The following is a 23,094-nucleotide window of genomic DNA, read 5'->3' on the forward strand; positions in this document are numbered from 1 at the left end:
GCTTGCCATGAAACCCGTCACTACCAAACATTGAAGCCTGTTTAACGTTCAGATTTGGACCTTCCATCTTCTCTTACCGCATCCTCTTTGAAGCTCAGACCGAGTTGGCAATTCATACCATGTGCAACTCATATCGAAGCCGTATTAGCTGGTAGCAGGGAAATTTGTCTTTCATCTTCATCCTTTCTATACTTTTGAGCTTCCCCCTTAGTCTCATCTTCATCAACATCCTCGCTCGCTCTGGACCCACCGTTCCCGTCCGTTCACGAAACGTTGCCAGCCATCGATTGACTTTGACGATTCTTTTTGACGACCTCTTGCACGCCCCCTAGGTTGCAACATCAAAATATCGCCTCAAATCGAAGACTTTCCTCGCGTACGCCATCTTTTTTTTTGTTGCATTAATTATTAATTCCTTTGTCGAAGTCGAAAGCGACTGCGACCAGCTAGTGACCGACCCACGGCTGCTTTGTTTTCTTTCGACTCGACTGTCCCCGCTACCCACGCGAACGGCCCATACAGACAACAAATAGTTGTTTGGTCAAGCAGAAAGACCATTCATTCGGTCGCGAGTTGTTCGGTCACTCCCCGCTGAAGCCCATATCTTGTTTTTTATTCATCGACGTCTCATGGCCAGCATACCTCGTTAAGGAGCATCGTCAGCGCCTTCACCTCCCGAACCCCCAAACTCCTACTACACGTCTTGTCGCTGGACAGCAACATCCAGCATGGCTCCTACCCCGACGGCCGTTAATGGCCTCCTAAGACAAGTCATACATTACCATCTTGACAATGCCTCGTACGACAACGCCCTTTTCTTCTCCGAACGCTTGACAGCACAAGACCCAAGGTCCAGCGAATCTACATACCTCTATGCGCTATGCCATTTGCGTCTTGGCGACTATCGCTCTGCTTACGACGTGAGCAAGTCCATAGGGTATCGAGGCGCTCATTTGGGCTGTGCCTGGGTATTCGCTCAAGCTTGTTTGGCACTCGAACGATACAAGGACGGTCTCTCGGCTTTGGAGAAGGCTCGGAGCCTCTGGGCCTCAAAATGCAGCTTGGGAAAACACAGCGCGACAGCCCGGACGGCTCTTCCTGATGCGCCTGCAGTACTGTGCCTTCTAGGAAGATTGCATCGAGGCTACGATGACAAGAAGAAGGCCGTTAGCTGCTACGAGGAGGCTCTCCAGCTCAACCCTTTCATGTGGGATGCTTTCTCAGCTCTATGTGACCTCGGCGTTACGGTTCGCGTACCAACTATATTCAAAGCCAACGACCCGCTCGTCCATAGTTTTGATGTGGAAACGAATCCATTGATAACAAGGGAAGGATCCGTTCCAATCCCTTCCGACCTGCCAACAAAGAAGTCGCAAAGAAATGCTGTGGTGGATGTTGGAAACGATCCGTTTAGCTCAAGTCATAACAATGATAGCATCGAGCTGGCAAATGGTGATTCTAGTCAAGACATCCATAAAAGCGACTTCATGCAAAAGATACAGGAAGGACGTATGCGCAGTACAACATCAACTAATAGTAGCTCTGGCTTCGATGGTATGGAGACGCCTCCAGGCCCATTGTCATCATTTACGACGTCATCCCGCCTCGGTCAATCTCACGAGCCTCCGCAAGCACCACCTCGCCGGACACGGCAAGCACAGGCTGTTGACCAAGGACATGAGGCTCCTCCACGAATGAACTATCGTATAGGTTCCCGGCGCACAAGAGCGCAAGAGAAGGGACAACAAGAACAGTCAACAGAAAACATAATAACTGATGCATCCAACGCCGCACCTTCAGCATCATTGCGACCGTCTATAACAGCAGCGGAAAGGAAACGGACTGTATCAGGACATCCCGCACAGCGAGCGGCAAATTCAGACGAGCCGACGACAACGAGGCGTAGTGCAAGGCTTAATATGTTCCGACCATCATCCAAAGCAAACTCGAGTGCGACCACAATAGGAGCGTCGGCTCCCAGGGAACTGAAAAAGGCGAGACCCCCCATCTCTCGAATCGTTCGACCTGGTTCTAGCGGCAACAATGTTGGACGTGTGGTCAGTGGCAATCGAAAGCCTCTTGAAGATGCTCACGTAGAGATTGATCACGGCGAGGTGCAAAAACCCAAAGACGTGCCTCCACCTCCACCTGTCCACAAGACATTGGAGTTGGATGCCTCAAGGCTCGAAGAAGGGCTCAAATGGATACTTGATCTTACAAAGAAGCTCGCGAATGGATATTATTCCCTGTCTCAATTCCAATGCACCGAGAGCCTTCAACATTTCCAATCCCTTCCTGTGTCTCACCAGAACACCCCCTGGGTGCTCGCTCAGATGGGACGGGCTCATTATGAGCAGGCCTCATACGCCGAGGCCGAAAAGTTCTTCCGGAGAATGCGAGTGCAAGCGCCTTCGCGCCTCGAGGATATGGAGGTATATTCGACGATCTTGTGGCACTTGAGACGTGAGACGGATCTCTCCTTTTTAGCGCATGAACTGGTGGACTCAGCCTGGCTCTCCCCTCAGGCTTGGTGCGCACTTGGCAATGCTTGGTCATTAGCACGCGATCACGAGCAAGCTCTTAAATGTTTTAAGAGAGCAACCCAACTAGACCCCAAGTTTGCATACGCATTTACCTTGCAGGGACATGAGTATGTTACAAATGAAGAATATGACAAGGCGCAGACGGCATATCGACAAGCGATATCTGCCGACAAACGCCACTACAATGCCTATTATGGTATCGGAAGGGTTCAGGAACGCCTCGGCGCATACGAAAAAGCGTATACGCACTTCCATGCCGCTCAAAGCATCAATCCTAACAATGCAGTCCTGATCACTTGCATTGGAACAGTGTTGGAGAAGCAGAAACAGATAATGCCCGCTCTTCAAGCATACAGTAAAGCAGTAGAGCTTGCTCCTCGCGCCGCCCAAACCCGGTACAAGAAGGCCAGAGCGCTACTTGCTGTTGGCCAGCTTGAACAGGCACAGAAGGAGTTGATGATATTGAAGGACTTGGCACCAGATGAAGCAACGGTCCACTTTCTTCTCGGCAAACTGTATAGAAGCATGGGCGAGAAGCAGCTCTCAGTGCGGCACTTTACTATTGCTCTTGCCCTGGATCCCAAGGTAAGCCAGGTAAATGTTTCGCATGTAGATAATCACTGACGTTAATTCTTCACAGGCAAGCCAGCAGATCAAAGAAGCCATCGAGAGTTTCGAGGACGACGTGGAGATGGACGACTCAATGATGTGATGATTGTAATGAACATTGCGATTTTAAAGAGTCTGCACTTGCGTTTGGCAACCTTTGGTTTCGAGATGATGAGCGTAATGAAGTATATGGAACCTGGTTCCAGCGATTGAAAGGCGTGAGTTGAGCTGTGAGATCAAACTCGGTTTGGCGGTGGCATATATGGAATAGGGGTTTGTGGCTGACGCTACTGTTCACTTTGGTACGAGAGCATTGGGCATGGCAATGGCGTTTTCTGGTATCAGCAGGTCCCTTAAGTGGCCTGTATTCACGTACGCAAATGGGGTAGTGGCTTCACTCTGTGTATGTGCAACCCGTACATGGGTACGGGCTGTAGTACTTGTACATTATGAAGGCTTGAGGATGAGAGTTAGATAATCGACGAGCTGGCGGATGATACCCTGAAGATAGATAGTCAGAGTAGCAAGACCGAGCCCATGAATGCCTACGAATAATGAGTTCCTACCGCGTTTGCCAGTGAGTCAATGGACTTTAACTTGATGGTCCTATTATGAAGATATTAAACGATAGAACATGCACTCGATAACACTGGATATACTTTGGTTCATAATAACAATGCAAGATGTTGGCATGACTGCAATACGTAGACTTAGATGTCGATGTACTATTCCACGTCAATCATGCCTATAGGAAACACTGTGAAACGTACCACCATGACTAAACGATAAAGCCAGCCTGGATTGTGGACACGTACATGAGCTGGATCATTCAATAAGGATACCTACTCATGTCAAAGATCTGGTCCATTAGGTTCTGGTCCTTTGTTTAACATAAAGCTAAGGTAGTAATTAGTTGTACGCGACTTTGCGCGTTTGGTAGCTGGATCCACTCTACCACTCCCCGCCTTTGTCATTTCAGTTCCTACCGTTCCATTTCTGCAGCTTGGGGCGGGAGTGATCTAAGCATCTGACCAATCAAAAAATTGGACATCGGAGCCACTCATGCGCGCTTCTACAAGTAGTATAGCGTTTGAATGACACGATTTTAGGTGCCCATTTTTCAGTGATTATGCCCGCATTTTACCAATGATTTTCGGTGCCTGCAAGCGTTGTTTTTTACTGATTGCCTGCACGTATTTATTTCTCTTCTGCTCGCCCCCCCACAGCCTTCTTTTCCCCTTCCACTCTTCTCACTCCGCATCTCAAACGCGTCTTCCAACCAAACAGCATTTAAACATCGCGATACCGCGCCACATTCATCTATTTTCATCAAACACTTATCTCATCTATCAACATGACTGGACGTAAGTACTTTATCGATTTGATGCATCATCGTCTGCGATGGGAGGTCTTCCACAGACATGCCCAACATGCCGATGTATCGCATTCATCATCAGCTTCACAACAGTCACTAACCATTTCCCAGGCGGCAAGGGCGGCAAGGGTCTCGGCAAGGGTGGTGCCAAGCGTCACCGAAAGATTTTGCGAGACAACATTCAGGGTATCACAAAGCCCGCTATCCGACGTCTCGCTCGTCGTGGTGGTGTCAAGCGTATCTCTGCCAGTAAGTTACCAATAATGCTCTGCTTAACTATAAGCAAGACGCTAACAAGTTCTTTCAGTGATCTACGAGGAGACCCGCGGTGTTCTCAAGACCTTCCTCGAGGGTGTCATCCGTGATGCTGTCACCTACACTGAGCATGCCAAGCGCAAGACCGTCACTTCTCTCGACGTCGTCTACGCCCTGAAGCGACAGGGCCGTACCCTCTACGGTTTCGGTGGTTAAGCATTTACTTGTACACCGGGTGGCTCGTTTGGCTCTGAGAGGGATTGCACAGTCGCACATTTGCAGATACTGGGATGGATGTATTTGACTACGGCGTTGGGGAAACACGGATATGATATTACCATTAGGCGTCATGGAAGACGACCTTGCGAAATGAATACCACATTGAACATTGAACATTTAACTCGGCTCCCTTGGCCTCTATTGTATGCTTATTCGTGATCGCTTGCCATCCCTCTGACCGCTAGTAGCAGCATTCGTATCAAGACGCATTTCGATAAAGAAAACATTCAGTATACTGTCTATTCTTCAAAATGCAAACATATGGTATCATAACAACACGTAACTCAGTCTAAACTCAAAGATATTTTCTCCCTGCTGCTGCTACCCGCGTCCTGAAGATAGGACTGCGTACCTCCATGTTGGCACGGTAGAAAGGACTCATAATCGCCTTGACCCAATTCTCATACACCTCTGTAAAGAACAACTTGATAGCCTCTTCTGTGGCCTGGCTGGTAGGGTTGGCGCCGATAGCGGTTGATGATCGCGATGATGTGCCAGTCGGGACGATGGGTTGATGAAGGAGAAGGAATTTGACGTTGCCGGCAGTGACGAAGCATGAGATATAATTGTTGAAGAATTTGTCGATACACTTTAGGTACCTAGATAATGTCAAGGCCAGAAAGTCAGCTCTCTGTGAAGCAATGTCGACTTCGATTCGCGATGCAGCAAAGCCCCTTCCCCTACTCTCAAGCACACCCCTCGGGTGCGTTGTGACCACTTACATTTGTCCATGCGACCACTGCACTTCCTCTGCGATATCAAGACTTGAATGTAGGATAAATTGGTTCAAATGACGGACTTGATCACTGAAGCGCGACTGGCCATCGCCGCCCTGTTTCGAGGTGCCGAACTCATGTTCAAATAGCGGGTTGTCCTGAGTGCCAACGATGGCAAAGTAATAACTCATGATGCCGCGTAGTGATCAACTTGTGGTGGGATATTTGTTCGATGGTCCTGGAGTATGATGTAAATTTGGGAGCCCGATAGATTCGTTTTGGATTATGGTTGTCTTTTGCGCCGATGTGTTGAGTGTTGAATGGAATGTAAGGTATCCAGCGCTGCTGTAACTCAGGCTAGCTAACCCCCCACTCCAGTATAGGTACATCCCCCACTGAACGACATTTGTTTAGCTGTCTCGTTATGTTTCGCTTAATGTAGCCAACCATTGGCTCTGCGCTTAGTCTCCCCGCGCGGCTGTAACAGCCGCCGTCTGCCGAAAAAAGTTGACGTTCATTCGACAATCACCTAAACCCTCTTCCGACTGTGCCTCCAATTCCGCAACAATCCTCCACGATGTTCGGCGCATTTCGCATCACGAACCCTCTATCTGGTGGCCTTCTCTGGAAGGTCCCATGGAGGCTGTCCAAGTTCCAGAAGCGCCGCCACCGACTTCGTCTCCGAGCCGTCGACGATGTTGTAGCAACCGTTGACGCTGCTCTCGCCAAGAAGGGACAGACTCTCGAGGCCCTCGACAGATGGAAGGCTGAGATGCCTACTGAAGCTGAAATGTTGCCAAAGGATAAATACACCATGTTTGACCGCAAGGCTAAGCGTTACCGCAAGGGTATTCACAGTATGTTCCTCCGTTCAGATCAACTTATTGTTTTCAGACCCATACTGATGTTCCAATAGAGCTACCCAAGTGGACAAGAGTATCACAGCGAGTCAACCCCCCTGGTTACTAGAGAATCGATTTCACGAGGTCGAAGAAGCAGGACTACCGGGTCGAAGATCATATGGAGAACGGCGTATTCATCCCATAATGGGAATTACAAGCAGATCCATGTTGGGGTACATGTACAACACCTTTGTTTCAATTACGAATTGCGAGATAATGACAATATTTGCCAAAATACAACACAAAAGCTTTGGCGGCGGTCTTATATGAAAGTGAAGGATAGATAAAGGATGCGCATTGGAACGGGAGACAAAGGAAAACATGCCACAAAGGCACATAGGAAGTAGGAATTGCAGGTCTTCTCAATTGATGAAGTCTTTCTGTTTTAAATTAAGGGTATCGAGTCCCAAATCTCGCTCCAGGGACAGCCTCTGCTCTAATGCACCCAACTACTTTCCCTCAGCATACTCGTCTCGTTCCTCGGCCTGTATCGCCCTACCAATTCCTCCTCTGCCCTCGTCAAAGTCCTCGCGGTACTCGTCACGTACTTGACCGCCAGATTTGCCACGACCGTACTGGCGGCCTTCCTCAAAACCAGGGTCCAGATCGGTACGAATGATGCGTTCGTCGAGTTTTGTGCCACCGATGTACTTCAAACAATCAAGAGCATCCTCGTGTGTGAAATACTCGACGAAGCAGAAACCGCAAGGTGTTTTGTTGAAACGATCGAGGCCCATGACGAGGCGCTTGATTTCGCCACACTTTGCGAAAAGCTCGTAAACTTGTTCTTCGGTTGTGTAGAAAGACCTTTTGGCGACACAAAAAGTTAGATTTTGACCATCGTTTCTGAACCTAAACTTGGGGAGACAAACAGGTTGCCAACATAGAGAGTTGTGGCATTGGCCAAAGGATCGACCTGGGGCTCTTGTGGTTGGTTATTATCGTCATCGCGATCGCGTCTTCGCTTGTTCTAACATTGTGTTAGTAGATGGTGTTGAAGAGCGCGTAGGGGAGATCGTACGCGGTTCTGATAGTAGGCGCTGGGCCTATCAAGGCGCTCTACTGTGCTTCTAACGCCAGGTCGCATTGTGCCTTGTATTGATGGGGCGATCGATGTTTGATTTTTATGAATCTCAAAGGTCTTTTGTCGAAAAATTGTTCATGTGACAAGTCTGCATATAAATCCTGAAGTGTTGAATGATCGTGATGATAGATGTTGGTGTAGCTCAAGCAGCCTTGCGACGAGAGAGTGGGCCTACAAATGTGGCGGTGCTAGTGGCTTCGTCTTTGGTACTGTGCTGCCGTGGTGACAAGCGCGTACCTGCCCACCTAAACTTAGCACCTATAGTTGACCTTCAGCGACGTATTTTGCGCCAGGCCCAGGCCTTCAGCCTCGTTTATTTTCTTTGCCATTTCATATCGCGACTTACATTTCATTTGCATACACACATATTCTTTAAACCCGTAAACCTTCAGAACTCATACTACAAGCTTTTCAAATTGGAATCAAACAGTAGCCAACGAATTTTGGCTTTGGTTACTTACCATGCCCAAGGTCAAGAGCTATTCGGCAGCTTGGCTGTCAGGCAACGCTCCCGGCCACCGTCTCTTTGAGCAATCTTCTGAAGCTACCAAGTCTCGTGGGCTGGAGTCGAACTACTCCTCCAAGAAGAAGACTATTCCTGGCCCGCGCAGAACAATTGCTCGTCGAGGCACTGAGGTATTTGTCGCTGTTGGTCGTGAAATTCGTTGGGGAGATCTTGCGTACTTGAAGGATGAATGGGCGAACCGTCGTTCAAAGAGCAGGTCGTCGCAAGGCGTCCGCATCAAGCGCGAAGACTCTACAGAGTCGTTTGACGATGATAATCTAGAAAATACTGCTGGGTTGAGGGTATGTTTGGATATCATGCCTTGCAAACGTATTACTAACTTGGTGTTGCAAGACGATCAAAACGCCTGTCGCAGATGACATTCGACAACTTATCATTTCCCCGAACTCGGGCTTTTTGGCCATTCTCACTACACACACCATCCACATCTGCGTTCTACCAGATCCTTCACACCTCACCAGCGGTGATACTAGCCCTCTGAAGCCCAAGATCTTCACCCTTGGACCTACCACTCATGTTACGTCCCGATCACCCATCGCCTCAGCCCTATGGCATCCATTGGGAGTCAATGGTTCATGCATTGTCACGACTACCGCGGATGCTATTGTTCGTGTCTGGGAATTATCAACTACCGATCGATGGTCATTTGACACACCTAGTACGTCTGTCGACCTGAAGAAACTGGTGGATGCCACGAGCCTGGACCAGGATTTCTCTGCCTCGACAACAAATACCAACAAGGCCTTTTCGCCCGATTCGTTCGACATGGAGGTGGCTGCTGCAAGCTTCTCTACTAAAGGAGCGGGTGGCTGGAACTCAATGACTCTGTGGATCGCAATGAGAGAGGGAGATGTATACGCCTTATGCCCTCTGCTTCCCCAGAAGTGGGCACCTCCCCCAACACTAATCCCCTCCCTTTCAGTATCAATCGTCACTACAGTTGCCAGTATTGAAGACGACCCCGAGGTTAGCGAGCAGGACAAGCTGCTCGCTCAGCAACAATTGGAATGGATGGGCGAACTGGACGCTCAAGAGCCAGCAATCGTGGACGGACCTATTGGAGACCCAATCACAGAAGTTTACACACGACCGAGCCGTCCTGGTGCTATCCCTCGCCTGCAGGGCCCGTTCGAGCTTCAATCAGACCCTGATACTGGTGATGAGCTGGACACTTCGGTCACTGATATGCTCGTGATTGGAAAAAAGACCGAGACTGAAGATCTCATGATGGGCGAGGAAGAGGATTTGGATATAGACGACGGAGACCAAGAGGGTCTGTCTCTCGCTGTTGTCTGTTTGCTGTCAACGAGTGGTCAGGTTCGTGTATACCTTGATCTCGAAGGCATTCAGGCTCAGTGGCTGCCCCCGAAGAACAAAAACAAGCTTGGCCGCCTCCTTGCTGAGGCCGATCCCCCTTCTCTCCTGTCCTTCCAGGCCATTGATACAATGAGCCCCGTAGAAGTCAACGAGGATAGCTGGCCAGTTTTCAGCTTCGACGTCACATCTCGATATAGCTTTTTTGTCACCCATCATGCTGCTATCACATATGTATCACTCACCTCTTGGATCTTCCGACTTGAGAGTGAGCTGAATTCCGACTCTGAAGCAGGGGCTGATTTCAGAATTGGTCTACTTGTCAACTCCCAATCGATAAGGGACCGTATATACTCGCAGCCTACCGCCGACATCGCCGTGCCCTTGGCTGCGTGCAATGTTTTGCGAGACCCTGATGTCGGCTATTTCCTCCTCTCGGCAACCCCCTACGAGCCCATTGCTCTGACCTTCGATATGCCTGAAACTGATCTTGCGCCAATTCGCCAGGAAAGCCCTACCTATGAACGAGAAGCTAGCATGGCGCCATTGGAGTTTTACGAGCCTCGCCCTGTGTTTAACCCTTCGCACGCATTTGACGAGGGTTCTGCCTTGCCTACTTTGCTGGAGAGGCTCCGCACATCTCGGCACAAGACGATTGTGAACCAGGAAGTGAGACTCAGCCCGCTTACATTGCAAATCTTTACCGATGCGCACAAGGTCTTGGCAGACGAGACGTATCGCCTTGGCGTGGCTGCAGCAGAAGTTTTCCGCAAATGTGAACTGCTTCAGAGTGAACTCAAACAACAAGTTATGAAAGCCAATGAAGTAAAGGGAAGGATCGACACCATTCATGGACTGCACCGCGATGATGAGGCGGACGACGCTATGTATGTTAGGCGCATTGCAACAGCGAAAGATCGTCAGGGCCAGCTCGCGGAACGCTTGGAGAATCTGCGAAAGATCGTGGGCAAATCAACAACACGCGACTTGAGTGCCAAGGAACGTGCTTTTGTGGAGGAAGTTAAGTCGATGGAAGCAAGCATCGCAGCCCCCGATTACGCGGAGTTGGCTGCAGGCAAGGCGGCGCCGTCACCTGCACAGGCGAAGCAACTGTGGAAACGTCTGGAAGACATCAAACACTTGCAGGCGGATCTTGCAGCTGAGGTGGAGGCAATGAGCAAGGGAACAGGGGATACGGATGGGCCCGCTACACCATCGGCGGAGTTACGCATCCCACACGAGGTTCGCAGGGCAAAGATGCAGCAAGTCCAAGGATTGCTGTCCAGAGAGACAGCCTTGGTGGAAGCCGTCACTGCGCGACTGGAACGACTCCAATCCGGCTTCTAAAGCTGATATATATGTATGATGCCTACGACTCTGTGGAGTATAATAAGACTTGTCCTCGTTTGATTGTACGGTTCCTTCTCTCAATCCCTCGCCAGTATTTTTCTTTTTCTTTTTCTTTTTTTCTTCTTCTTTGGTTTCTCTAAGACAAGTGACATCAAAACCAATCATACTACTACAGGTATTACTAACTTTGAGTGAAGCAACAGTAGAGGGGCAACTGGGGTAAAGATCGTCGCAGCAACATCCACGCCTCTCAGATCTTCAGTGTCGGATGACGATGAAGCTAAATATGTTCAGTTAAAAATGAACCAGTCAATCACCTTACCTCAGCTTCCCTGTCGACCTCACTAGGCCGACAAGCCCCCGGTCGTATCAGCATGATATTGCTTTGTTGAGTTGTGGTCTACAAGAGTGTGTGATTCTTGTGGCCCAATCATTCCAAAAGCAAGGCGAAGTGTAAAAACAACACCTAGTTAATTGACCACTTTCTATTGTGGCTGCAAGATACTTGCTTTATGGCAGGTATGCTTGCTAATGCTTTGTTCTACCTTTTATACTCTACAAATGCCGAATGAAAATAAACTCCCAATAGAAAATACCGATTTGTCTCCGTGTGTTTTCACAAAACAACTTGGAGGCAAACAAGGCAGCGACCTCAGGGTACGGATGGATGCTTACAATACGACAGAAAGGAAGATCCTTGGTTAATCCACTGGCTGAAATGTTGCTTTAATGCAGCTGCAGGCTGGGTAGTCTATGTTTCATTACATCAAGTGGCTGACCTAACGGGAATGCAAGCACATAGTATCCGTACCTGAATCTGACCATTGGCCCCTAGGGGGATAGCATAGCCCTTTTGCTCATCTGCTTCCCGTGTGTCCTTTCTTTGACGACGTGTCTTCCCTTTGAGGTTCTAACAACATGTTTTGGGTGCACGATTACGAATTGTCTGTTGCCAAACCATGCCCAACTTACACAACAGGCTGGGTACGGCAAATGGCACTAGGACATCGTGGGTTTGCGCAACTCTTGCAAAACACAGTATGCCAAGTCTATATCTCGGTTAGGCATGCCTCCTACGCTGGGTAGAGACATGTACATATGCCCGCCTCGCTATTTGCGCTCCGGGATGTGCAATCACTCACTATCTATGGTGTGGATGATCCGGGAATCTTGGGGACACACCCTACCTTCGCCTCTTGCTGTATCTACATAAAGGTGTTGCACTTCCTCATTTGCAACAAGGTCGATATTTACCAAATCGTCAGCCTAGTTCAACATTTTGAACGGCATTTTCTTAACGTCTTTCTTCATCAATGACCCTACTTCGTTCGGCTTGTCAGAATCCAGCACCTCCTACACAGTCAGACATGGCACCCCATCACCTAGATCTGGAGAGTCTCATCTTACGTATGTTCAATTTGTCCCTTTGAATTATCGTTGTGGTTTCCCAGTTGACTGAGCTGATGTTCAATAGAGAATTGCCGTGCCTTCGTCGGGAGCTCAGATGCTGAGTTCGATGTTCTAACCCGGATCGACCCAAGTGAACAGTGGTATGCCTTCGTTCTAAAGACAGAAGGTGGAAAGCGCACCAAGATCTTGGAGAACAAGGCATCAAGACCCGAGAGAGCCATCGAATTGCTTCACGAGGCTTCGGCCCGTATGGTTGATCAATATGTAACCTGTCATGGCTATGATCTCCCTCCCAGTACCAGTTCCAAGACCGTAACTGGTATACGTGGTGGCGGTCTGGTGAAACCAGATGTCATTGCATGCGGTTCTTCTGACAGCGAGGCATTTGCGTCTGACTCTGACGATTCTGTACTTCCTCCTCGTCGGTCTCACCGTCGTGGGCATCGCAGTGGTCGAGGCGTAGGCGAAGCGACCAACACACGCATTGATCGAACGGAAGCACAATCAGCCAGTGACAGCGACGAGGCAACCCATCGCCGTACTCCTCCGTGGGGAATGAACGTTACCCAACGGCCAGCTATTCACACACAGAATCACCCTCTGGCATGGGGTCATCCGATGTCACTGGGTCCAGCACCAATGCCTTCTTCCATCCCAAGCGGTCGACCAGTTCCGGGGATGGTTCCCCCGCCCCCGGGCAGAACCATCCCTATCCCTCCTCATCTAGCGGCTGGTAAGATGTATGCTGCACGTCTCAACATCAACTGGCCTGGTAATGGCAAGCGAAATATCCTTGCGAATGTCTCACCAACGGTCCAGTGCCTGCAACAAGTTGCGGTAAATGAGGTGGTGATGCGCCCTCTGAATTCCTCTACGCCACCATGTCATCCTTTCTCCATCGGCCGTGGCAACAACAGTGTTCCTCCAGTCAGAGCCACAATCCGCCGTGTTACATTGGGAGAAGACGACACGTACGAGATGACGGCTTTTGGGAACGACCTGACGGCCTTGTTCCGCAGCACTTCGAACATCCCCAAGTTTGAGATTGAACTTATCACAGCAAACGTCGTCTCAACTTTCCCACAGATGCCTCCTCCACGCCCTGCGTCGGCTGCTTCTTCACGCAGCAGCATTGCGGACTAAGACGGGATGCTATTTCTTCGTCAATAGGCACCAAGATTATGTGCCCCACAGTCTTTTCATATTTGGTTGCATCAATAGCATATGGATACGCAAACTAGGTACTTGGGATATGTGTGCTGAACAGGGCCTTGGACATTGGAGTTTAGGAAGTCAAAGGGATACCTGTAAGAAGCGTTTATGTTGAACTACTGGTGCACTATGTGTATGGTTAGAATAATTCTTATGTCTTGTCCCGATCAATATTTGATGCATGTACAAGGGCGATGGTCCTTTTCAGATTGGTTGCCGTTTTAAGGGCGTTGGGATTCAATAGAAACAATCACGTATTCGTCAGACTTTGTGCCAAGCTTCAGTTATCTCTGCGTCTCAAATCGTATTACCCCTGATACTTGCACTTGTGTAACTAATTCATAGGCCTTAGTGGCTGCAACGGTAAGTGACATATCAGTAGGGATCTCCGTCCACAAATTGATAACTTACTGTCACCTTGAATTTGATAGGATATCACATACTCACAGGATCGAAACTAGGATCGAACGTTGGCCTCTTGGTTTACGCCTCACTTATCGGCACATGACAAGACAGTGGCGATGTTTCGAGCCGTTGACCACAATCAATGGCGGTTGACAACGAGTATTCAAAGTTGGCTAAGATAAGACTTAGATACTGAAACTATAAGCCGGGGAGGTCCTCCGGATGAGGCTGTAAAAAATGCATGGCTCATATGTAAAGACGCTACAGGGATCATGGACGGGAGACAGGGATTAGGCCAGTGAATGAACGCTGATCTACCATTGCTACTTTTGACGATGTCACCAGATGGAAAAGTGTCATGTATGTGAATAGTAGTATGTGGAGTTGTGTACAGACTATACTCAAAGTATGGTGAATTCGGTGTTGAAACGTGGAACGTAGAACACGGAACATCTACATGAAGCATGCGGGCAGTAGTCGCTAACTCTGTTCTTCACCGACTGGGCAGCAAGCACACGCATATGCATACAGCGTCAAGCCCATCGGGATGCGGTGTGACTATCACTGTTACTATTTCCTATTTGGTGAGCTCTGCTGAATGTTTTCAACTCCAAGATGAAGCCTCAGAAAGCAAGCAGTTGCCCGATATTGCCAGCCTCACGGTATATCAATGCAGACCAGGGAGTTTGTATACTACGCTGAATGCATAGTGTTCGGTGTATCACATTGTCAACTTACTTGATTCAATGCCCCTGTCTGAGGCTCCCTATTCAACCCTCGTGGAGTACACGGCATTCAAGTACATGTTTGAGGCCTGCCATTCTTATTGTACCGTTGGGACGGCTCGCAGCATTCGGGACCCGGCAGTACGGTAAAGGATGGGCAAGCGGGCATGAGAATGAGGCGAGAGGCAGGACCTATTTGAGATATAGTAGCTATTCTCACGTCAGGGGTATGAGGAATATGGATAAAGGATATCTACAGGATAGGGTGACATAGAGTCACTGAAAATAGGCGAGACCGATATAACGTTGTAAGAAAGAAAGACTTACCATTAGCAGCCCAATAGAAATCGGCAATGGCATAACGCACCACTTCAATGTCATGTCATGCTATATGTGACAGGGCGTACTAGCTTCCTATGTTGGTGATGAGCAGCAGCCGAGTATCGTTAATCATGACATGGATGTAACGAGAATACATTCGGCCAGAATTCACTATCGGAGACTCGCTGTTGTATGTCTCTGTCTACACTACCTTCGGTCGTGTTGGACTACTCTACAGTGTGTTGTTTCACTGCGCATTTGTATCTATCTTTACCGCCTCAAACCCGCGAGGAACCTCAAACCGTCAATACCTGCATTACTAGTTGGACTTTTCATCTTTTTCCACTTCTTCATTACCCCCTCTTCTTCTCTTCCAAGGCAGCAAAAGCCTTGGAAACCTGTGACCAACTATCATGCAACAGCACTAAAGGAGAGTCAGCACAGCACGCGGAATCTTACTTCAATGACTCATTTCGGCACTTACCAAGGGGCACGATGGCCCAAGGGAGGTTGAATCCCACGTAGTATACCCAAAAGTACAGCGTCTCCGGGCGACTGTACGCCACGCCATGCACTCTCGACTCGTTCCAGTTGGTCAAGTAATAAAGGGCTACACCGTACACATGTGCCGTGCATACAATGATTTGAACTACGTGGCGGCTGTGCCAGTCTTTTAAGATACCGAATACTGTGAGAAGAGAGAGAGGACCCCAGGCGAGCTGTATGGGCTGTGTAAGATGGCAAAGAAACGAGAGAACACGAGACAATCAGATAACTTACACATGTGATAGTTTCTACGCTGACTGTAAATATGTCATGGGTGAGATATCGAGAGTCAGAAAGCGTATATTCTTTCCATAGCTGGGCAAAGAGCGTCGACATGCCAGGAAGTTGATGGTGATGTACGAGATAGTATCCTTGAACATGTCAGCAACCCGAAGCTGTATAGTGAGTGAGCGATCAGGCCCGGAATAGTCTCTACCTTCAAAAGCTACATGCAAAAAACCGCCTAAAGTCCAGAGACTGATCAGTGATTATTTCTTGTTTTGTCTGAATGCAGTAGTGTCTGACTTACACAAGGCAAACCAACCAACAGCGAACTGATCGATAGGGCGTACTGGTTTTCGAGTACGAGTCGTCTGCCACACGGCGAATCCGACAACAGCACTGACGATCGCTCCAAAAGTAGATATCAGTTCAAAGACTCCAGTACTGTTTGGAAGATAGCCTGGGATCACAGCATCCAACGGAAAGTATGGGTGCCTAGGCTCGGGTACAGAGTTGATGGGATCAGCCATTGCGTGACCTAGACTTGTCTACGGTATGCAGGTATAATTGAATGTGTAAGTAGGGAGTTGCCGAGCGTTACTATTGAGTGTGTTGATATGTAGTCCCTAATTGATTTGTAAATACAAGGTCGACTTGGGATGAGCATCGCGGTCAGACTTGGTGAGATGGTTTAATTAATCCACCATGTATCACGTGACGATTCTGAAGACATGCATGGTGTTTCTACGGCATGGAGCAATATGAGTAGTTACTGTTCCTTAGTGATTAATTTATCTTAGTATACTGTTGTTTGTGAAAGCGATTACATAGAGAGTCAATGGTTGAGATCAGACTGTCGGCAATCAGCCACAAATAGAGGCACGATGCTAACTAATCTCCAAGGAAAACAACACAGTTGTAAAGAAATGTCAGTCAATTCCATAAAGTAAACGAATAAATATCAATAATATACATCACCCTTCATTAATATCCTCGCAGTCCTCAAAAGCTGTGCAGACTCAATCCTGTTATCACGAATCACAGTTCCAATATCAACCTTTCCACTAGGATGCCCGATAGTAACCGTATCCTTCGACTTTCCGTCAATAAGATCTGACGCAATTGTGCCCTTCAGTTGAGAAGATGCTCCAAGACAGAGCGCAAGGGTCAATGGCACAGCCTTATGTGCCTGACCCATCGACAAGGCGAGACATCGAATATCAACATCTGATGAGCCGCTCGAAGGAAACAACAGAACAATCTTGGGGACACTCTTGACTTTTGGATCAAGGCCCATGAGGCTAGCACCTGCTTGACGTATCTCTTCCAGCCTATCTTTAAGTTGGATATTTGATTCCACAAGAGCTGGTGTGAGGGATAGATGGTCAGCCAGTCCCAGGCTTTCGGTACTGATAAAGACGCCTGGATTTCCGACATCGACAAGAGATGCTTCAATTTTGGTTCCGTCACTTAACGTGAGAGTGTCCACTGCATTACCTGTAGGGAGAGCCTTGCCAGTCTTTGCTCCAGCGGGATCATGAAAGCTCATGATAACCTTTGAGCCTGTGCCGGGGACACCATCCATTGCATAGTCTCCTTTGTGCGTGTATCGTAAGGGCGAGCCCTCGACACGAAACTTGGAGGACATTACTTTGTCGGTATTTGTGTTGAGGAATCTCACTGTGGCCCATTGCGACCCATCTTGGTCCGTCTCGACGCCCTTTGAGTGTATCAAACCACTATCCCAGGCTACAGGGCCAACCAGCGAAGACATGTTTCCGCAATTACCAGCCATATCAAGACTTCCATCTTGAATTCCAACTTGCACAAAGGTAAAGTTCACGTCGACATTATCGCGAGAAGGCGGCCCGAGAATGACAATCTTTGAAGTTGACGAAATACCAGAACCCATACCATCGAGTTGACGTACGTACGGGTCAGGCGAGCCCATTGCTTGGGGGAGGACATGGTTCCATTGGGACTCGGGAGGGAGGTGATTTCTTTGTATTACTAAGCCATTTGATGTTCCGCCACGGGCGAATAGCGCGGGAAAACTTGGTGGTGAGGTTGTCATGAGACGGGTTTGATGTGGGATGATTGATAGTGATGAGATTCTGGCTGAGCGGATGAGATGTCGAGACAAGAATGCGCGAAATGCCATGATATCTGACTCTTTCTGGAAACACTAATATTGAGATAAAAATGCCTCAAAAACAATTAAATACTATAAGTAAAATCAATAAATAGTAAGTAACATTATGAGGTAGGTGAGTAGGTAGTCTTGATGATCAAGCTCGGAGATCCGAGACCTCGGCCCGTCCAGGGACATGTCCTAAATGTTTAGTGGTCGATGTACTATAATTTCAATCCTCCTGGGATGGATAGCTCAAAGACTCAATATCAGCACAACTTCAACTTCAATTCTAATTTATAGATAGTCATTCAGCGAGTTAACCTGTAGCTCTGTAATTCGTTTGTTCGCTAACTAAGAGAATCATATGTGCTGTCCTGATACCAGCATAAAAGCACTCAACTAGGTAAATCAAGCCGCCAAACTAAAACCAACAACATAACAAGTACCGAGCAAGAAACATTCTTCAAACAGCAAAGAAACACAATAGGAAACCATCACTCCCAGAACCTCCTCATGACTCTATCCGCATAGTCTTCGTCCAAGCCCCAGTTCTCAACCGCATCCTCGATACCGTCCTCCATCCTGTCAATGTACTCATCCCTTGGCACATCCTCATCCATTCTCATGTCATCGACATAAATCAATGCTCTCAGCGTGCTGTCTTCATCACTCGTTGCATTCGCCCACTTCACATCCACTTGGAACTTCTTGTAAGCCCATGGGACGCCTTCATGGCCATCCAACCTCTCTTCGTCCACCGACGGGACGAGGTAAAGCAGACCGTACACTCCATCCTCTTCACTCTCCTCCCTCTTCTCAGCCCTCTCTTTGCCCTTCACAGTGAGTTGTTTGTTGGATTCAGCGTCAGGCGTATCGTCGTCCGAGTCGATGGGGAGCTGCACCACGTTCGCGTATCCACGGGCATTGATGATCCATTTCCAGCCCTTGAGATATGCCAGACCGACGGGAGTAGAGAGTGGGCAGCGCTGTCGCATTTGTTCAGTCGAAAGATTGGAGCCGTAGGCAAAGTAGAGAACCTCGGAGACGTTCTCCTGCATCAGAGTCATGGTGCTGTCTTGCGACCGCTGGCTGTCTCCCTGTGAGCTCATGGCTGCTGCAGTGTCTTGTGGTTCAACCCGTATTTTATATATACTGTAAGCTGTCGTGATAGGTTGAGTAACTAATAATAAAGTGATAGGCTCTTCGCCGTTGACTCATAAATCAGCGTGAGCTTAGACAATGATAGCGTGAAGTCTTGTTATCCATGGCTCGCATCATGAATGGTCCGTTCGCGTAGTAGATATATCAAGTTGACGTCTTTGTTGGCGGCCTGACAATGGAACTTTGACTTACTAGACTAAGTCTGAATCCTGGGTGTGTTGTGAATAGGCAGCAAGGCGCTTAAGCCTTGCTCCGCCTCTTAACAACCTATACCACTAACGAACTATCCCGTACCAAATACAGTATATGTGAATAAGAGAAATGCCAAAAGAGTAAATGAATCACATCCTAGGAATGGGACTTTGGCACAATCCCTGATTTGAGACTTCTTTGTGTTTTTGTTTGTCTGGACTCTGTATTTGTCTGTCTCTTTGCTCATATTACTTAGGCTCATCTCATCTACCAAACTCCTTTGTCCCTGATCTAACAAGGAAATGCTGTCAAACCATCAAATACAATCCTCTAGTAATGGCGAATTAAACATAACGAGCGAATATGGTATCGCAAATCAAATCATTAGACGTAGCATAACATTTTATGCATTCTGTTTCTTTCAACCTATCCACAACCCTCCGTGGCGAATTACCAATCCGTCCTCTTGTCTCCACCCATGCGAGGCTGATGGCCCTGTCCGAGTCCCAACTACGTGATAGGGATCAAGAAGGGGCTGAGTATCAGCTGATCTGCGCTAGGACGTAGGTTGTGGTCAATTTCAAACGTTTGCGCAAGAAACTCTTTGGCTGCCTCGCTGGCGTGCTCAGGGATTGTAGGGGCCGCTTTCCCGCCCCCAATCTTGAAGATAGCCTGCAGCTGACTACAATCGGGGAATGGGTGACTACCAGTCATCATTTCCACCACCAAACATCCGAGCGACCAAATATCCGCTTTGCGAGTGTACGATGTTTGCTTCACTACTTCAGGAGCCATCCAGAAAACGGATCCTTGCAATGAAGGGCGGTGCTTGTTGTTGTTGGCGCCGTTCAGAATGTTGGAGGCCTCTAGCTTCTTGGAGATACCAAAATCAGAGATCTTGATAGTTCCCTTGTTGTCCACCAGAATGTTAGCACCCTTGATATCACGGTGAATGATGTCCTGGTTGTGCAAGTACGAGAGACCCGTCAGAATCTGCCGCACAAAACTGCGCACTAGTGGTTCGGGGAGGGCGCCGTATGAATTGAGTATCGTCTGGACTGAGCCACCAGGCACATACTCGAGGAAAATGTTAAGATAATCAGCTGTCGAACTGCAGCCAAGATACTGCACAATGTTGGGGTGACGAAGATCGCGAAGAAGACTTATTTCTCGTTTGAGTGCATCAATCATTCCCTTCTTACGATTGTCGTTTTGGCTGTTGGCTCCAGGCGCAGGTGTCTCGACCTGCTTCACGGCAAGGAGCTCGCCCGTAACGGCGTGCAAAGCCAGGTAGACGGAGCCGAATGATCCTTGGCCGATGAGCGCACCCTTCATCCATTTGTCGTCGCCCCACGACTCTCCAGCCAAGAAGCTTTGTAGCTCCTCATCTACGTCATCCCCGTCGTTGGTCAAAGCTTGCCGGATTTCCTGGAATGATCCAGAGCCTGTTGAGGTGTCGCCATCGTAGTAGCTTGTAGCTGTAGTGTTGCCTTCAGGGTCAGTGACACTGACAGGAGCTGAATCGGAGCCGCTCTCGGTGAACGAGACGTAAGACTTGCGGTCAGGCTCAAGTGACGATTCTTCTTGAAGCGTATCGAGAACCGACGAGGTGACCGAGTCGCGATTGTACGCGGCTTGAGGAACCCGGATATGTGAGTCTCGAGTTCTCACCTTGGCGAGTTGGGTGTTAGCATTGAGCCAGGAGTCGGCAATAGTGGGGATTGGAGGTGCATCTTGAATGCTGGAAGCAAAGCTGAGGTTGCTGGCCACGCTGAGCCGGCTGTTGACCTTGCTCAAGCGAGTTGACCGTCGCATAGAAAGCCGGGCTGTGCGGTCAATATCCTCTCTAGTATGATCGGGGAAGTAAGATGTAAGATCAGACGCAATCAACTCGCTGGGGGGTCGTAGACCTCCGAATTGTCGAAGCGCTCCTACACGTCGGGCTGGCGCCCTTGACTCTACTTCCGAGGCAGGACGCTCGAGGTCCTTGGCTGCATTGTGCAGGTTTCGCTCGCGATCCTGATATGAGATTGGCGACAACGGGGACTGAAGCTGGTCGTTCCACTTTTCCCCAAGCATCTTCTGAACCTTGAGTTGACTTCGCTTGTCCACCGTTTCGAGCGCTCGAGCATGTTTTTGCTGTTCCTCCTCCATGGCAATGGCCGCGGCGCGGTGCAGTTCTGCCTCGCCTGGCTCACCTGCGGGGACTCTCCGCAATATCAATCGGTTACGTTCTGGTCGTCGTTGGTCCTTGATAATGCGCCAGAGCTCCGTGTCGCCTAGTCGTCGGCATTGGCCTGGGTCAGGGTCGATGCCAGCCAGGACCCAGAAACAGTAGTTCCTTTCATGATCCTCCCGCAGAGCGAATTTGCGAAGAGTGACCCTCATGACCTCCTCGCAAGTGTTGCATCCGGAAATCTTGACGACCTTCGTAACGCCGCCAGTCGATATAACGCGGATAACTTCTTGACCCTGTGGTAAGGCAGCCATCAGTGAACCGTCCATACTGGAGTTATTCCTGGTATGGGTCGTTACCAGACGGTTTGCCGGAAGATCCGGGTTTGTAGTTACAATCCTTTGCCCTTGAGCATTTACAGCAGGGCTGGAGGCATATGCTTTTCCTCGAGACCGCATATTCCGAACATCGGTGCCAGGCAGAGGAGAATTGGGCCTCGAAGATGTTTTGCCGTTGTCTAGAGCACCGTGCAAGTCTAGTTGTCTTGAATATCGCTTGTTAGATGATGCAGGAGCGCCTCTTGACGAGTGCAATCGTGGCGAGTCGTTGGGTGCTGTGATCTGAATGTCAAGTCCGCCGAAGGAATCCTAAAAGAAGATTGTCAGTTTACGAAGTCGGCACATGTGGGAATTACTGTATGGCCTACCCGATTCCGCTTCTTCTCGTTGGCGTACGCTCTAGTTCTCAGCTTCTTAATGCTGAGAAAGAGGCGGACGCGGTCGCCGACCTTTTCGACACCCATTTCTTTCAGGACGTCCTTGTCCATTTCCAATAGGTTCTCGCCATTAATATGATTCTTTCGAAAGATCTTTTCGTATTCGCCGCATTTGACGGATCGTAGGTACTCGCACACTTGGTCCTCGTCCCAGTTTTTGACGGATTCGGCTGGGTCGTTTTCGGTGAATTCGGACTCTGTTGGGCTACCATAAGCACCTGAAGAGGGCATCATGGGAGTTCTTCGGGGCGGAGGCATCGCAGGCTGAGATGCGACGGGAGTGTGAGAAGAAGAACCCATGCCTGCGGGGAAAGAAGTTTTCGAAGCTAACATGGCCATGGTGAAAAGGCGGGCAATCGTAAGATCGTCCGTGAGAAGCTATCAAAGGCGTTTGTAAGTGGTGAAGTTTAGCGATGGTGGTTTTATCGCCAACAGGCGATGCCCGAGACACCAAGTCGAAATGGGATAACCCAGGCCCAGCTGAGTAGAGTCGGGTCGAGTCGAGTCGATCGATGGTGGCTCACTGATTGGAATGTGTGGAAAACGGCGGGTGAGCAAACGAGGGCTCGGGATTATTAGTGACGCACGCGCAGAAGTCAAGAAAAAAATCAAAAGTTGCGATCAACGCGGAGCACTTCACAAGAATGAGAGTGAAGTGAAGAAACGTATACAGAGACCAGTTGCAGGCAGAGCTGGACGAGGGCGAGCCAAAGTGGTGAGGTGAGGATTGAAAGAGGGAAGAGAAAGTGACGATGCCCGGGCGGACAATGGAATACAAAGTATTGGCTTGGAGGGGAATGGGACGGTTTGGCAGCTAGAGCAGGGGACTGGCGGTGGTTACGGCGAAGGTACTGGATAGTAG

The 23,094-nt window shown here is 49.0% G+C and overlaps 11 protein-coding genes across 11 annotated transcripts; 5 read left to right on the forward strand and 6 right to left on the reverse strand.

Moving 5' to 3' along the window:
* Positions 1-728: 728 nt before the first annotated feature.
* FSST1_010854 (anaphase promoting complex subunit CDC27) lies at positions 729-3,365 on the forward strand (the record flags this gene model as incomplete). Its single annotated transcript, XM_083233928.1, has 3 exons — positions 729-3,128; positions 3,184-3,228; positions 3,285-3,365. 3 exons carry the CDS (start codon positions 729-731, stop codon positions 3,363-3,365), a joined length of 2,526 nt encoding a protein of 841 aa, XP_083080550.1.
* Positions 3,366-4,506: 1,141 nt separating this feature from the next.
* FSST1_010855 (histone H4) lies at positions 4,507-4,998 on the forward strand (the record flags this gene model as incomplete). Its single annotated transcript, XM_083233929.1, has 3 exons — positions 4,507-4,516; positions 4,639-4,776; positions 4,835-4,998. 3 exons carry the CDS (start codon positions 4,507-4,509, stop codon positions 4,996-4,998), a joined length of 312 nt encoding a protein of 103 aa, XP_083080551.1.
* Positions 4,999-5,356: 358 nt separating this feature from the next.
* FSST1_010856 (TRAPP subunit TRS20) lies at positions 5,357-5,968 on the reverse strand (the record flags this gene model as incomplete). Its single annotated transcript, XM_083233930.1, has 2 exons — positions 5,357-5,660; positions 5,784-5,968. The coding sequence occupies 2 exons, from the start codon at positions 5,966-5,968 to the stop codon at positions 5,357-5,359; spliced, it is 489 nt and encodes a 162-aa protein (XP_083080552.1).
* A 386-nt stretch (positions 5,969-6,354) lies between these two features.
* Positions 6,355-6,746, forward strand: FSST1_010857 (mitochondrial 54S ribosomal protein mL60; the record flags this gene model as incomplete). The annotated part of the gene is made up of 2 exons (XM_083233931.1): positions 6,355-6,634; positions 6,694-6,746. The coding sequence occupies 2 exons, from the start codon at positions 6,355-6,357 to the stop codon at positions 6,744-6,746; spliced, it is 333 nt and encodes a 110-aa protein (XP_083080553.1).
* Positions 6,747-7,128: 382 nt separating this feature from the next.
* On the reverse strand, positions 7,129-7,766 carry FSST1_010858 (nuclear cap-binding subunit 2 family protein; the record flags this gene model as incomplete). The annotated part of the gene is made up of 3 exons (XM_083233932.1): positions 7,129-7,486; positions 7,552-7,649; positions 7,701-7,766. 3 exons carry the CDS (start codon positions 7,764-7,766, stop codon positions 7,129-7,131), a joined length of 522 nt encoding a protein of 173 aa, XP_083080554.1.
* Positions 7,767-8,225: 459 nt separating this feature from the next.
* FSST1_010859 (uncharacterized protein) lies at positions 8,226-10,950 on the forward strand (the record flags this gene model as incomplete). Its single annotated transcript, XM_083233933.1, has 2 exons — positions 8,226-8,570; positions 8,623-10,950. 2 exons carry the CDS (start codon positions 8,226-8,228, stop codon positions 10,948-10,950), a joined length of 2,673 nt encoding a protein of 890 aa, XP_083080555.1.
* A 1,316-nt stretch (positions 10,951-12,266) lies between these two features.
* FSST1_010860 (uncharacterized protein) lies at positions 12,267-13,506 on the forward strand (the record flags this gene model as incomplete). The annotated part of the gene is made up of 2 exons (XM_083233934.1): positions 12,267-12,360; positions 12,428-13,506. 2 exons carry the CDS (start codon positions 12,267-12,269, stop codon positions 13,504-13,506), a joined length of 1,173 nt encoding a protein of 390 aa, XP_083080556.1.
* Positions 13,507-15,379: 1,873 nt separating this feature from the next.
* On the reverse strand, positions 15,380-16,324 carry FSST1_010861 (EXPERA domain-containing protein; the record flags this gene model as incomplete). The annotated part of the gene is made up of 5 exons (XM_083233935.1): positions 15,380-15,450; positions 15,511-15,745; positions 15,807-15,943; positions 16,009-16,035; positions 16,102-16,324. The coding sequence occupies 5 exons, from the start codon at positions 16,322-16,324 to the stop codon at positions 15,380-15,382; spliced, it is 693 nt and encodes a 230-aa protein (XP_083080557.1).
* Positions 16,325-16,755: 431 nt separating this feature from the next.
* Positions 16,756-17,955, reverse strand: FSST1_010862 (uncharacterized protein; the record flags this gene model as incomplete). Its single annotated transcript, XM_083233937.1, has 1 exon — positions 16,756-17,955. The coding sequence occupies one exon, from the start codon at positions 17,953-17,955 to the stop codon at positions 16,756-16,758; it is 1,200 nt and encodes a 399-aa protein (XP_083080558.1).
* Positions 17,956-18,422: 467 nt separating this feature from the next.
* FSST1_010863 (gamma-glutamylcyclotransferase family protein) lies at positions 18,423-19,037 on the reverse strand (the record flags this gene model as incomplete). Its single annotated transcript, XM_083233938.1, has 1 exon — positions 18,423-19,037. One exon carries the CDS (start codon positions 19,035-19,037, stop codon positions 18,423-18,425), a length of 615 nt encoding a protein of 204 aa, XP_083080559.1.
* Positions 19,038-19,791: 754 nt separating this feature from the next.
* FSST1_010864 (kinase-like domain-containing protein) lies at positions 19,792-22,571 on the reverse strand (the record flags this gene model as incomplete). Its single annotated transcript, XM_083233939.1, has 2 exons — positions 19,792-22,104; positions 22,164-22,571. The coding sequence occupies 2 exons, from the start codon at positions 22,569-22,571 to the stop codon at positions 19,792-19,794; spliced, it is 2,721 nt and encodes a 906-aa protein (XP_083080560.1).
* Between the last annotated feature and the right edge of the window lie 523 nt (positions 22,572-23,094).

Source organism: Fusarium sambucinum, chromosome III, assembly GCF_050947815.1.
Source record: "Fusarium sambucinum isolate potato_lamoka chromosome III, whole genome shotgun sequence".
NCBI classification, from domain to species: domain Eukaryota; kingdom Fungi; phylum Ascomycota; class Sordariomycetes; order Hypocreales; family Nectriaceae; genus Fusarium; species Fusarium sambucinum.